The following is a 15,000-nucleotide window of genomic DNA, read 5'->3' as shown; positions in this document are numbered from 1 at the left end:
ATGGAAGAGAACAAGCAGACAAGGTTACTACTGAGCTTCAAAATGGAAGGGAGAGAGCAGAAAAACTTACTATTGAGCTTCAAAATGGAAGAGAACAAGCAGACAAGCTTACCACTGAGCTTCAAAATGGAAGAGAGAAAGCAGGAAAACATACTATTGAGCTTCAAAATGGAAGAGAACAAGCAGGCAAGCTTACTACTGAGCTTCAAAATGGAAGAGAGAAAGCAGGAAAGCTTACTATTGAGCTTCAAAATGGAAGAGAAAAGTTGGCAAGCTTACTACTGAGCTTCAAAATGGAAGAAAACAAGCAGGAAAGCTTACTACTGAGCTTCAAAATGGAAGAGGACTAGCAGACAAGCTTACTAATGAGCTTCAAAATGGAAGAGAGAAAGCAGGAAAACTTACTATTGAGCTTCAAAATGGAAGAGACCAAGCCTGAAAGCTTACTACTGAGCTTCAAAATGGAAGAGAACAAGCAGGAAAGCTTACTACTGAGCTTCAAAATGGAAGAGGACAAGCAGACAAGCTTACTACTGAGCTTCAAAATGGAAGAGAAAGCAGGAAAACTTACTATTGAGCTTCAAAATGGAAGAGAACAAGCAGGCAAGCTTACTACTGAGCTTCAAAATGGAAGAGACCAAGCCTGAAAGCTTACTACTGAGCATCAAAATGGAAGAGAACAAGCAGGAAAGCTTACTACTGAGCTTCAAAATGGAAGAGGACAAGCAGACAAGCTTACTACTGAGATTCAAATGGAAGAGAGAAAGCAGGAAAACTTACTTTTGAGCTTCAAAATGGAAGAGGACAAGCAGGCAAGCTTAATACTGAGGTTCAAAATGGAAGAGAACAAGCAGGCAAGCTTACTACTGAGCTTCAAAATGGAAGAGACCAAGCCTGAAAGCTTACTACTGAGCTTCAAAATGGAAGAGAACAAGCAGGAAAGCTTACTACTGAGCTTCAAAATGGAAGAGGACAAGCAGACAAGCTTACTACTGAGATTCAAATGGAAGAGAGAAAGCAGGAAAACTTACTTTTGAGCTTCAAAATGGAAGAGGACAAGCAGGCAAGCTTACTACTGAGGTTCAAAATGGAAGAGAACAAGCAGGCAAGCTTACTACTGAGCTTCAAAATGGAAGAGACCAAGCCTGAAAGCTTACTACTGAGCTTCAAAATGGAAGAGAACAAGCAGGAAAGCTTACTACTGAGCTTCAAAATGGAAGAGGACAAGCAGACAAGCTTACTACTGAGATTCAAATGAAAGAGAGAAAGCAGGAAAACTTACTTTTGAGCTTCAAAATGGAAGAAAACAAGCAGGCAAGCTTACTACTGAGCTTCAAAATGGAAGAGAACAAGCAGGAAAGCTTACTACTGAGCTTCAAAATGGAAGAGAGAAAGCAGGAAAGCTTACTATTGAGCTTCAAAATGGAAGAGAAAAGCAGGCAAGCTTACTACTGAGCTTCAAAATGGAAGAGAACAAGCAGGAAAGCTTACTACTGAGCTTCAAAATGGAAGAGGACAAGCAGACAAGCTTACTACTGAGCTTCAAAATAGAAGAGAGAAAGCAGGAAAACTTACTATTGAGCTTCAAAATGGAAGAGAACAAGCAGGCAAGCTTACTACTGAGCTTCAAAATGGAAGGGACCAAGCCTGAAAGCTTACTACTGAGCTTCAAAATGGAAGAGAACAAGCAGGAAAGCTTACTACTGAGCTTCAAAATGGAAGAAGACAAGCAGACAAGCTTACTACTGAGCTTCAAAATGGAAGAGAGAAAGCAGGAAAACTTACTATTGAGCTTCAAAATGGAAGAAAACAAGCAGGCAAGCTTACTACTGAGCTTCAAAATGGAAGAGACCAAGCCTGAAAGCTTACTACTGAGCTTCAAAATGGAAGAGAACAAGCAGGAAAGCTTACTACTGAGCTTCAAAATGGAAGAGGACAAGCAGACAAGCTTAGTACTGAGATTCAAATGGAAGAGAGAAAGCAGGAAAGCTTACTATTGAGCTTCAAAATGGAAGAGGACAAGCAGGCAAGCTTACTACTGAGCTTCAAATGGAAGAGAACAAGTAGGCAAGCTTACTACTGAGCTTCAAAATGGAAGAGACCAAGCCTGAAAGCTTACTACTGAGCTTCAAAATGGAAGAGAACAAGCAGGCAAGCTTACTACTGAGCTTCAAAATGGAAGAGACCAAGCCTGAAAGCTTACTACTGAGCTTCAAAATGGAAGAGAACAAGCAGGAAAGCTTACTACTGAGCTTCAAAATGGAAGAGGACAAGCAGACAAGCTTACTAATGAGCTTCAAAATGGAAGAGAGAAAGCAGGAAAACTTACTATTGGGCTTCAAAATGGAAGAGAACAAGCAGGCAAGCTTACTACTGAGCTTCAAAATGGAAAAGAGAAAGCAGGAAAGCTCACTATTGAGCTTCAAAATGGAAGAGAAAAGCAGGCAAGCTTACTACTGAGCTTCAAAATGGAAGAGAACAAGCAGGAAAGCTTACTACTGAGCTTCAAAATGGAAGAGGACAAGCAGACAAGCTTACTATTGAGCTTCAAAATGGAAGAGAAAAAGCAGGAAAACTTACTATTGAGCTTCAAAATGGAAGAGAACAAGCAGGCAAGCTTACTACTGAGCTTCAAAATGGAAGAGACCAAGCCTGAAAGCTTACTACTGAGCTTCAAAATGGAAGAGAACAAGCAGGAAAGCTTACTACTGAGCTTCAAAATGGAAGAGGACAAGCAGACAAGCTTACTACTGAGCTTCAAAATGGAAGAGAGAAAGCAGGAAAACTTACTATTGAGCTTCAAAATGGAAGAGAACAAGCAGGCAAGCTTACTACTGAGCTTCAAAATGGAAGAGACCAAGCCTGAAAGCTTACTACTGAGCATCAAAATGGAAGAGAACAAGCAGGAAAGCTTACTACTGAGCTTCAAAATGGAAGAGGACAAGCAGACAAGCTTACTACTGAGATTCAAATGGAAGAGAGAAAGCAGGAAAACTTACTATTGAGCTTCAAAATGGAAGAGGACAAGCAGGCAAGCTTACTACTGAGGTTCAAAATGGAAGAGAACAAGCAGGCAAGCTTACTACTGAGCTTCAAAATGGAAGAGACCAAGCCTGAAAGCTTACTACTGAGCTTCAAAATGGAAGAGAACAAGCAGAAAAGCTTACTACTGAGCTTCAAAATGGAAGAGGACAAGCAGACAAGCTTACTACTGAGATTCAAATGGAAGAGAGAAAGCAGGAAAACTTACTATTGAGCTTCAAAATGGAAGAGGACAAGCAGGCAAGCTTACTACTGAGCTTCAAAATGGAAGAGAGAAAGCAGGAAAGCTTACTATTGAGCTTCAAAATGGAAGAGGACAAGCAGGCAAGCTTACTACTGAGCTTCAAAATGGAAGAGAACAAGCAGGAAAGCTTACTACTGAGCTTCAAAATGGAAGAGGACAAGCAGACAAGCTTACTACTGAGCTTCAAAATGGAAGAGAGCAAGCAGGAAAACTTACTATTGAGCTTCAAAATGGAAGAGAACAAGCAGGCAAGCTTACTACTGAGCTTCAAAATGGAAGGGACCAAGCCTGAAAGCTTACTACTGAGCTTCAAAATGGAAGAGAACAAGCAGGAAAGCTTACTACTGAGCTTCAAAATGGAAGAGGACAAGCAGACAAGCTTACTACTGAGCTTCAAAATGGAAGAGAGAAAGCAGGAAAACTTACAATTGAGCTTCAAAATGGAAGAGAACAAGCATGCAAGCTTACTACTGAGCTTCAAAATGGAAGAGACCAAGCCTGAAAGCTTACTACTGAGCTTCAAAATGGAAGAGGACAAGCAGACAAGCTTACTACTGAGATTCAAATGTAAGAGAGAAAGCAGGAAAACTTACTATTGAGCTTCAAAATGGAAGAGGACAAGCAGGCAAGCTTACTACTGAGCTTCAAAATGGAAGAGAACAAGTAGGCAAGCTTACTACTGAGCTTCAAAATGGAAGAGACCAAGCCTGAAAGCTTACTACTGAGCTTCAAAATGGAAGAGAACAAGCCTGAAAGCTTACTACTGAGCATCAAAATGGAAGAGAACAAGCAGGAAAGCTTACTACTGAGCTTCAAAATGGAAGAGGACAAGCAGACAAGCTTACTACTGAGCTTCAAAGTGGAAGAGGACAAGCAGACAAGCTTACTACTGAGCTTCAAAATGGAAGAGAGAAAGCAGGAAAACTTACTATTGAGCTTCAAAATGGAAGAGAACAAGCAGGCAAGCTTACTACTGAACTTCAAAATGGAAGAGAGAAAGCAGGAAAACTTACTATCAAACAGCAAAATGGAAGAAAAAAGCAGGCAAGCTTACTACTGAGCTTCAAATTGGAAGAGAGCAAGCAGGAAAACTTACTATCAAACTTCAAAATGGAAGAAGACAAGCAGGCAAGCTTACTACTGAGCTTCAAAATGGAAGAGAGAGAGCAGGAAAACTTACTATTGAGCTTCAAAATGGAAGAGAACAAGCAGGCAAGCTTACTACTGAGCTTCAAAATGGAAGAGAGAAAGCAGGAAAACTTACTATTGAGCTTCAAAATGGAAGAGAACAAGCAGGCAAGCTTACTACTGAGCTTCAAATTGGAAGAGAGCAAGCAGGAAAACTTACTATCAAACTTCAAAATGGAAGAAGACAAGCAGGCAAGCTTACTACTGAGCTTCAAAATGGAAGAGAGAGAGCAGGAAAACTTACTATTGAGCTTCAAAATGGAAGAGAACAAGCAGGCAAGCTTACTACTGAGCTTCAAAATGGAAGAGAGAGAGCAGGAAAACTTACTATTGAGCTTCAAAATGGAAGAGAACAAGCAGGCAAGCTTACTACTGAGCTTCAAAATGGAAGAGAGAGAGCAGGAAAACTTACTATTGAGCTTCAAAATGGAAGAGAACAAGCAGGCAAGCTTACTACTGAGCTTCAAAATGGAAGAGAGAGAGCAGGAAAACTTACTATTGAGCTTCAAATTGGAAGAGAACAACCAGGCAAGCTTACTACTGAGCTTCAAAATGGAAGAGAGAGAGCAGGAAAACTTACTATCGAGCTTCAAATTGGAAGAGGACAAGCTTACTACTGAGCTTCAAAATGGAAGAGGACAAGCAGACAAGCTTACTACTGAGCTTCAAAAAGGAAGAGAGAAAGCAGGAAAACTTACTATTGAGCTTCGAAATGGAAGGGAACAAGCAGACAAGCTTACTACTGAGCTTCAAAATGGAAGAGAGAAAGCAGGAAAACTCACTATTGAGCTTCAAAATGGAAGAGAACAAGCAGACAAGCTTACTACTGAGCTTCAAAATGGAAGAGAGAAAGCAGGAAAACTTACTATTGAGCTTCAAAATGGAAGAAAACAAGCAGGCAAGCTTACTACTGAGCTTCAAAATGGAAGAGAAGAAGCAGGCAAGCTTACTACTGAGCTTCAAAATGGAAGGGAGCCAGTAGGCATGCTTACTACTGAGCTTCAAATTGGAGGAGAGCAAGAAGGAAAACTTACAATTAAGCTTCAAAATGGAAGAGAAAAAGCAGGCAAGCTTGCTGCTGAGCTTCAAATTGGAGGAGAGCAAGCAGGAAAACTTACTATTGAGCTTCAAAATGGAAGAGAACAAGCAGGAAAGCTTACTACTGAGCTTCAAATTGGAGGAGAGCAAGCAGGAAAACTTACTATTGAGCTTCAAAATGGAAGAGAACAAGCAGGAAAGCTTACTACTGAGCTTCAAAATGGAAGAGAGAAAGCAGGAAAACTTACTATTGAGCTTCAAAATGGAAGAGAACAAGCAGGAAAGCTTACTACTGAGCTTCAAATTGGAGGAGAGCAAGCAGGAAAACTTACTATTGAGCTTCAAAATGGAAGAGAACAAGCAGGAAAGCTTACTACTGAGCTTCAAAATGGAAGAGAGAAAGCAGGAAAACTTACTATTGAGCTTCAAAATGGAAGAGAAAAAGCAGGAAAGCTTACTACTGAGCTTCAAATTGGAGGAGAGCAAGCAGGAAAACTTACAATTAAGCTTCAAAATGGAAGACAATAAGTAGGCAAGCTTACTACTGAGCTTCAAAATGGAAGAGAAAAAGCAGACAAGCTTACTACTGAGCTTCAAAATGGAAGAGAGAATGCAGGAAAACTTACTATTGAGCTTCAAAATGGAAGAGAAAAAGCAGGCAAGCTTACTACTGAGCTTCAAAATGGAAGAGAAAAAGCAGGCAAGCTTACTACTGAGCTTCAAATTGGAGGAGCCAGAGCAGGAAAACTTACAATTAAGCTTCAAAATGGAAGAGAACAAGCACGCAAGCTTAATACTGTGCTTCAGAATGGAAGAGAGAAAGCAGGAAAACTTACTACTGAGCTTCAAAATGGAAGAGAACCAGCAGGCAAGTTTACTGTGATACTCCAAAATAAACAAAGGTAAGTAAAAGTACTGCAAATCCCGAAAACAGCAGAAGTAAACTGGCAAATGCTCCCTACGGAGCTCCAAAGAGACCCACGAGACGTGGGTAATAAAAGAAGGAAAACAAATTGAAATTATCTGCAGTTTCATTCACCATCAGTCTATTCATACGCTTCAGTTAATGGAGCGCGTATTGCATAATAAAAAAAAATAGCCTCTATTTGTGTAAGCGACAATTTGCATAACCGCAACCCGGATTTAGTTACATAGCATTGTTATGCTGCCGCCATTAACATAATACTAATGACCTCTTAAAAATAACATTGATAAAGCTTGAAACTTTATTTCTTTACGCTTGGTTAATCTTTTCTCAACAAAAAGGTTAATTGTTTTTATTTTCCTGGGCATAATTAGTCTTTTGTACGTATTGGTGGATTTTTTTTTTAATAAAGAGATTAATTTAAATACAACAAAATAAACAAATTTAGCAACCTAAAATTAATGTAGCAATTTAAAATCTATGTAGCTATTTAAAAGCAATTTAGTAAGTTAAAATCAATGTAGCAAGTAGAAAACAATTTAGAAAGTTTAGAAAAAATTTAATAAGTTAGAAGCATTATAGCACACAAAACACTGTAGAAAGTTAAAAGCAATGTAGCAAGATAGAAGAAAAATTGCAAGGGAAGCTAACTATACTTATTAGGATTTATTTTCATCTGTCAGATGATTACTAATATAAAAATAAATTGGCCACGAAAGATCAAGTGCTTTCTCCTCGTCTTTTTCATCACCAAATAACAATTTAGCTAACGGAATCTGGAATAAAAAGAAACAAACGCTGAAACAGAAGTTTAAGCAAAAAAGAAACAAAAATTCTCTAAACTTTCTCCGAAGAAAACCGACATAATCCGTAAACCGCTATTTTTTAGTCCAGAACAGATAAAAGCTGAATCACTTTAGGTCTCTGGAAAAGAAAATATTGCAAATCAGTTCAGGCAATTCCAGTGTTTATGTTATTGTTGTTGTAAGCTAAGCTGGCCTTGTGCCTAAAGAGTGACCAGAAAAATCAGATTCTTCATCAGTTTGTCCAAAACACAATATTCCTCATTATGTTATTTCGAAGAAGTAGAGAATGATTTCTAAGAACTTTCTCCTGTGTTGATACGACTCAATTTTTCATATCAAACTGGTAATTTTTTCTTTTATCAACATATTCAATCACCAAACTATCTCAGAACTCAATTATGTGAGAGAAACGTGATTTCCAATACAATTTCCCCATGTTGTAATGTACTGCATTCAATTAGAGGGGTTGTTTACAGTTTCACGCCGATTAATTCGAGTTAGTCTCTTCATTTAACAAATAAGGCTAGCTTCGCTTGAGTGGATTGATGACCGCTCGGAAATTCTTCCGAGCGGCAAGCAATGATTTACTAGCCGCGTACACAACTAACCAACCCGCGCGGTTCCAGTGTACAGAAGGTCCTCGACTTACAAACTCAAGAAGTTCCAAGAAGCTGTTTGTACGTCGAATTGTCTGCAAGTTGAATTTTGTTAAATTTTAGCCTAAAGTAGGCCTAACCTGACTCCCATACCTATGATTTTCAGCTATGTCAACAAATAGTCCCGTTTCATATGAACTAAATATCAGATTATTGCAAATGTCATTTACCTACTGTATTGAATTATATAATATTGTCTTTCTACAATATTTCTTTCTCTTTTTACAGTATATGACCTTCTGATATCTAATATTTATGATTTCAGTTGAATCTTCTCGTGTGAAAACACGGAAATATTTCCGTACGGAAAAAAATCCGCTCGTGTGAAGCGAGCCTACGCCTTCATTTGCTTCGTCAATGACCTTTGGTGTTGTGACGCTAATTTGATGAACTACCTAATAATCTTTCCTATTACAGTAGTCCGGATAAAAGAGAGGGGTTAAGAGTCAGGGATAATGGGTCACGAAGACGACCTTTCCGTTCTTAAAAGAAATTCTTTAGCCGAGTAATTGCCAGTTTTTTAAATATTTCATTTATTCATAATCTCATCCTACACATACATTCTCTTTAGAATAAAATCAGAAGTATGTACATACATACACACACACACACACACACACACACACACACATATATATATATATATATATATATATATATATATATATTCTAAATTATTCACAGCATGCCTCGAAGAAGTTTTTAAAAATTTAGATTGGGAAAATGTAAGAATCAACATTAATGGGGAATATCTTAACAACTTGAGATTTGCAGATGACATAATTCTGTTTAGTGAATCAGGGTATAAATTTCAAAAGATGGTAGAAGATTTGAATAGAGAAAGCAGAAATGTAGGACTGAAAATGAATGAGTAACCTAAGATAATGTTCAATGAAAATGCAAACACCAAATACGGGTTATAGACGAAAATCTAGAGATTGTTAATGAATATACGTACTTTGGACACAGTAAGTATTTCCCAAGGACATGAGACCAAAATTAAAAAAAGGATAAGCGTGGGATGGAGAGCTTTTAGTAAACAAAATCAGGTTATGAAAATTAAAATGCCACTTTCTCTAAATAAAAAAGTATTTAATTAGTTGGCCCTACCAGTATTAACTTATGCATCAGAAACTTGGAACCTTACTAAAGTCGTAGATATAAGCTACTTAAACTCAGAGAATTGAAAATAATAATGATGAGAATAACACTAAGAGACAGAAAAAAAGAGCACCATGAATACAAGAGCAAACTAAAGTAGAGGATATTCTAACATGTAAGAAAAAGAAATGGACATGGGCAGGATATATAATGAAAATGACAGATGATAGATGGAGATCAAGAACAAAAGAATGGGTCCCTAGAGTATGCAAAAAGAGGCATGGAAAGGAAGAGAAGACGATGGATTGAACTAAGAAAATTTGCGGGAATAGACTGAAAAAAAAGAGCATAAATAGACGAGAGTGGGACATATATGGGGCCTTTGTCCTAAACCGGGCTAATAACGGCTGTTTTTATGTGTGTATATAAATAACGGCTGTTTTTATGTGTGTATATAAATACAGTATATATATATATATATATATATATATATATATATATATATATATATATATATATATATAGATACATACATACACACACATATATATACACAGTATATGTGTTTACAAAACTTCCAATTTACTATCACATAATGAACCGGATATCTATCAGATCCCAAATGATTTCCATCTCCAATCTGGCGACGAGCCGCGCAATTAAATTGACTCTTTCCAAAGAAGTAATAATTCGAAGAGATTTCCTAAATTCTTTCCACAAGTCATCCGCGTAATACCAATAGAAAGTGAAAGCAAGTGGAGATAATGTGCACTCTTCACTCGGCCGAGAAAATAAAACGAAAATACAAAAAATATCACGACACGTCTCTTATAATGTCACCACAAGCAAAAGCACATGGTCTGCTCAAGAGGTGAATGCTGGCATCTATTGGCATCTCCCCCTCCCTCCCCAATGAAAAAGCTATCGATTGATTATATATACAGTATTTATACTGATACGCACAATTGCGTAGAAATTTGTACTACGTACATAGGATACATACTATAGTATATATACAGTATATATATATATATATATATATATATATATATATATATATATATATATATATATATATATATATATATATATATGTATGTGTGTGTGAGTGTGTGTACAGTATATATATATATATATATATATATATATATATATATATATATATGTGTGTGTGTGTTGTGTACGTCGATGTGATATTGTATGTAGTGTAAAACAAAAGTGACATCACATCAAGGGTCATCGTCAGAGAGAGAGAGAGAGAGAGAGAGAGAGAGAGAGAGAGAGAGAGAGAGAGAGAGAGAGAGAGAGAGAGAGAGAGAGAAAGCAATTTCAGCCTAGCCCGATATCTTGAACTTTCTTCCACTATTTTTTCGCTCCGCTTTTTTTATAATTTTTTTTCCGAAGATTTTTTACCGCCACCTTGTGATTCAACTCAGGTATATATAAGATCGCTAAACCGGCTGAGACAGCACAATCTCTTTGAGCGTCTTTCCTCTGTCTTCGAGACGGGGCACAGGAAAACTGATCGAGAATGGACAGAAGATTGAGAATAGTGAGTATTATCAACGCTGTTAAAAGTGAAATATTAGATTGAGAAAAAGGCAGAATGGAAAAACTGTTACATGTGGGATACCAATTAGAGGAATGAGAATCGAAGATCCCGCTTTATGTGGGATATCTAATTAGGAAGGAATTATGAAGGATGACAACAAGTGGTATGTTGTTAGGTGGATATGAGTGAAAAAGATTAGAATCGGCGATGTTAGTTTTAGAGAAATTATAATTAATACTACTTTGGGAGCCTTCGTAGTTCGTTGGGAGAGAAGAGGTGTAAAAATTCAAAAGTTATGACTGAAAATCCACATTCTGAAAGGGAAACAAACACAAGAACGCTACCCAACCTAAGGTTCTCCACCTAACCTAAACTAAACTAGGAGCCGTATCCCTACCTACTTACCTACCGGGGCGGGGAGGATCCCCCATTAGACTGCAATATCCTTAGCTTTCCTTAAGACTGAGTCTTAACCTTGTATTTGTTTTTTCAACCGGCTTCACTCCTGGAAGCGTGACACTAAATCATAATATTTCTCAAATCGTAAAACTAGCTTCATATATTTCATACCAAGATGAACAACAGCTTCCCTGTAAATAAACTCTATTTGACAAATAATAAAAAGGTATACGCCAGTCTCAATAAACTACATTCACCCCCTTCTTTGCCATCAAAGACTGAATTAACAAAAGACACCTGAACTTCGGGAATCTCTTCTTGCTCATGTTTTCCCAGATAGGGGCACAGAATTGCTCTTCCCATCGGCCTCTACGCTGAAAACTTTCATAAACTTGCAAAACAACCACATAAGTCTGCTACAAGCGGCAATATGCCAAAATGACAATCAAGTTCCCGATGAAGGGATCCTGGTGTGATTTATCATTTGAAAAACTATCATTTTCAATATGGAGATTTTCAGTTGTCTTTATCTAAAAAATATCTATTAGTAATAATAAAACTTGTATGTTTTATCCACACAAACAATTAATTGAAAATCATACATCAAAAGAATGCAAATTACTTTCCATGATAAATTACGAACATTTCAATTACTATACAATTTTTAACGGCTTACAGGATAATCCTACGAAGATATTTTCGTTTTATCATCTTCATTTTTTTTAAAAATAATATTCTTATATGATTTGTACTAATTTTTTGCTATTATCAATTCCACTTACTATGACAACGAAATTAGTCTTTGTACAGTAATATGAAAAAATGAGAAAAATTAAACTTAAATGATAACGGAGAGAAAACAAAGTATCTTCTCTTGAGTTAACAGTAAAGAAGGAAAGAATTGTTCGTGTATCTCTCTCTCTCTCTCTCTAGAAGGAGAGAGGGAGTAAAAAAGAGAGAGAGAGAGAGAGCGATTTATCTCAAGGTGCTGTTTCCCGTCCACTCTTAGTAAAATTCCTCACCTCTTGTTTCCATCCTCCACAGCTCTATCTGCTGCTCTTACTGGTGAGCTGTGCAACAGCTGCCAGGAAGAGAAGCTCAAGCAAGAAACGAAACGATGGACCACTACGCTTCGGGACGCCATTCCCTGCAACAAGGGCCATCCCATTTGGTGGCCCAGGATACACATCTTCCTTTGGTGGCCCTATCGTGGGCGCCCCTCCTCTTGGATTACATGCTCCCGGCATTCAGGCTCCCCCCTATTCTATGGTGCCACCTCCAATGGGGAGAAGCCTGAGCTCTTTTCCAAGCCACACGCAGCCTCTGACTGGTCCTTTTAGTGGGCCTCCTATTCATATTCAGCATCCAATGAACCATGGGCAATTACCCTTCATGCCACCTCCACCTTACCCCCCTCAAATTCACCACGGGGGTCATCTGCCATTTGGTGGCACACCCTTCTATCATCAGAGCCAGTTCATACAGCCATCTCAGCCAGTTCTCAACTCTTTGCATCCAAGGGCACCCCCTGCATTCGAAGAAGGACGCCATTTTAGTAGCGACGGCAGGGTCTGTTCCAATTGCGATACTGGTAAGCACAATAGCCACTTCAAGGTGCATGATGCTGGATCGGCTGTCAGTCCAGTCCGTTCTTTAGACAGACCTTCTTTCCATGGAAGTTTCCAAAACTCTGGAGGTTTTCTCGATCATGGCGTGGATAGCTTTGGAGGACGTCTTCAGGGCAAAGATGCTGGGCCTAGTACAAGAGAACCATTTGGAGATAGCTTTTTTGGAAGTAGTTTTGAAGGAGGAAGTTCTCTCTTTGGAGGATTTGGAGATGACTTTAGAGGAAGCCTGTATGATGAAAGTAGTTTTGGAAATACTGGAAGCCGAGGAAGTAGCTTTGAACCTTCAAAAAGCACAGATGACGGGAGAAGCAGCTATGCAAGCATCTAGACTAATCATTAAGGTAATGCTGAGCATAGTTCTAAACATTGGCATTAAAAAGATTAGTAAAGTATATATTTTTTGTTTCTACTAATACATATTTATCTATTATCAATAATGATGATTATTCATGGGGTAGCTTGTGAGGCAACTGTCAAATGATATAAGGTCAGTTCTGAGGTTTTGATGACAGTAAAATCTGTTACTGTTTTAATTACGCTGTTCATCTTTGATTAATGAAACTATCACCAGCATTCAATTCCACAATTCTCACTGTTCATATTTTAATCTATTCTTTGATCCTGTTTGGAATTAACACTTCGCTGTCGTACTGTCATCCAAAGAGTGTTGATTGACTTTTGAACTGGACTGTACATAATAGCCTTCAAGTATGCTTTTTGCAATAATCCTACTGTATCCTAGCTCTTAGGTTATTAACTTTATATGATTTCTATTTCTATGTTTCTTACATATAAAATTTTTATATTCACATATCAAAATATATATATATTTCTTTTTCTAAAGCTGCTATATTATTTAGGCTCATCAGCTAGAATTTTCTTGAGACAATAATAACTAATTATTCTTTTTAATAGTTTTCCAAGGTACACAGTCACCGACACACTCAGCATCTTCAGGGGCATATCATTTGCAATGCAAATGAAAGTGAAGTATATATATTTTCTTAATAAAATATACAAAATATAAAAGGATTTTGAATCAACCTTAACATTATTTCATATCTTCATAATACTTAGCAACGACAACTAATGTGCAGTAGAACGCTTATTTATCTTAGTCTGCTATTGGATTTATATTTATATTGTTCATTCTATAACTATACTCAATTTTTTTTTAATCAGGCGCATTTGCACCGACTAGCAGCGGTCCCCTTTTAGCTCGGAAAAAGTTTCCTGCTACATGATTGGTTAGAATTATCTTGTCCAACCAATCAGCGATCAGGAAAAGTTTCCGAGCTAAAAGGTACAAATCTGCCTCGTTAAAACGAATTGACTATAGTGTAGGCGATCCATCAGAAAATGATGGCTATACATTTAAATATTTAATCATATACATCTCATCTGTGTAAGACTACTTCCTCTCTCCACTACCAGAGGAACAAGAAGAGATGAGCATGACCGGAAATATATACTGCATATACATATATACGCACACTATATATAAATTTACATTATATATATATAACCTATAAATGTGTAGACATATATATATAATATATATATATATATTTATATATTCATATATATATATATAATGTAAATTTACATATAGTGTATATATATATATATATATATATATATATATATACAGTATACAGTGAAAATATATATATATATATATATATATATATATATATATATATATATATATATATATATGATTTGTATATATATATATATATGTATGTATATATATATACATATGTAAATACACACATATATATATATATATATATACATATATATATATATAAATATATATGTATGATTTGTATATATATATATGATTTGTATGTATATATATATATTTGTATATATGATTTATATATGTATATATATATATATATTTATATATATATATATATATATATATATATATATATATATAGATGGAGATGGTTTGGGTATGCTCTACGCACTCCCCAGGAGAGATTATTAACCAAACTTTCAACTGGGCTCCACAAGGTACTAGAAGAGAGGCTATGATATAAATATATATATATATATATATATATATATATATATATATATATATATATATATATATATATATATATATATATATATAAATATATATATATATTATCATTATTATTATTATTATGACTATTGAATAACGTAAATTCTAGAGCTCCAAAACCCACCTGCTTTATATTACCTAATCTGATATACAAGAGAAATACCTCCAAGTACTGAGGATAATACACAACTCCCAGACAATAATATATATGAACACTGAATATCTAAAAGCTCTCTTAACTTAACACTTAAAACAAAAATGTGATTACTTTACTTTTAACGGGAACTATTCTCAAATCAACCTCTTACTTCGGTTCTTAATCAGGGGATACGAGCAAAGCC

General features: G+C 36.4%; 1 protein-coding gene across 1 annotated transcript in view; it reads left to right on the top strand.

Moving 5' to 3' along the window:
- The window catches only part of LOC137635447 (flagellar attachment zone protein 1-like), a 16,834-nt gene extending 10,794 nt beyond the window's left edge, over positions 1 to 6,040 (top strand). Inside the window, exons 2-3 of the mRNA XM_068367917.1 lie at positions 1 to 186; positions 5,373 to 6,040. The exon at positions 1 to 186 is cut by the window's left edge and continues 579 nt beyond it. Coding sequence (XP_068224018.1) covers positions 1 to 186; positions 5,373 to 6,040 — 854 coding nt within the window. The remainder of the gene's footprint in view (positions 187 to 5,372) is intronic.
- Positions 6,041 to 15,000: the final 8,960 nt, after the last annotated feature.

Source organism: Palaemon carinicauda, chromosome 3 (genome assembly GCF_036898095.1).
Source record: "Palaemon carinicauda isolate YSFRI2023 chromosome 3, ASM3689809v2, whole genome shotgun sequence".
Lineage (NCBI taxonomy): Eukaryota > Metazoa > Arthropoda > Malacostraca > Decapoda > Palaemonidae > Palaemon > Palaemon carinicauda.
This window is presented reverse-complemented; position numbering and strand designations above follow the sequence as displayed.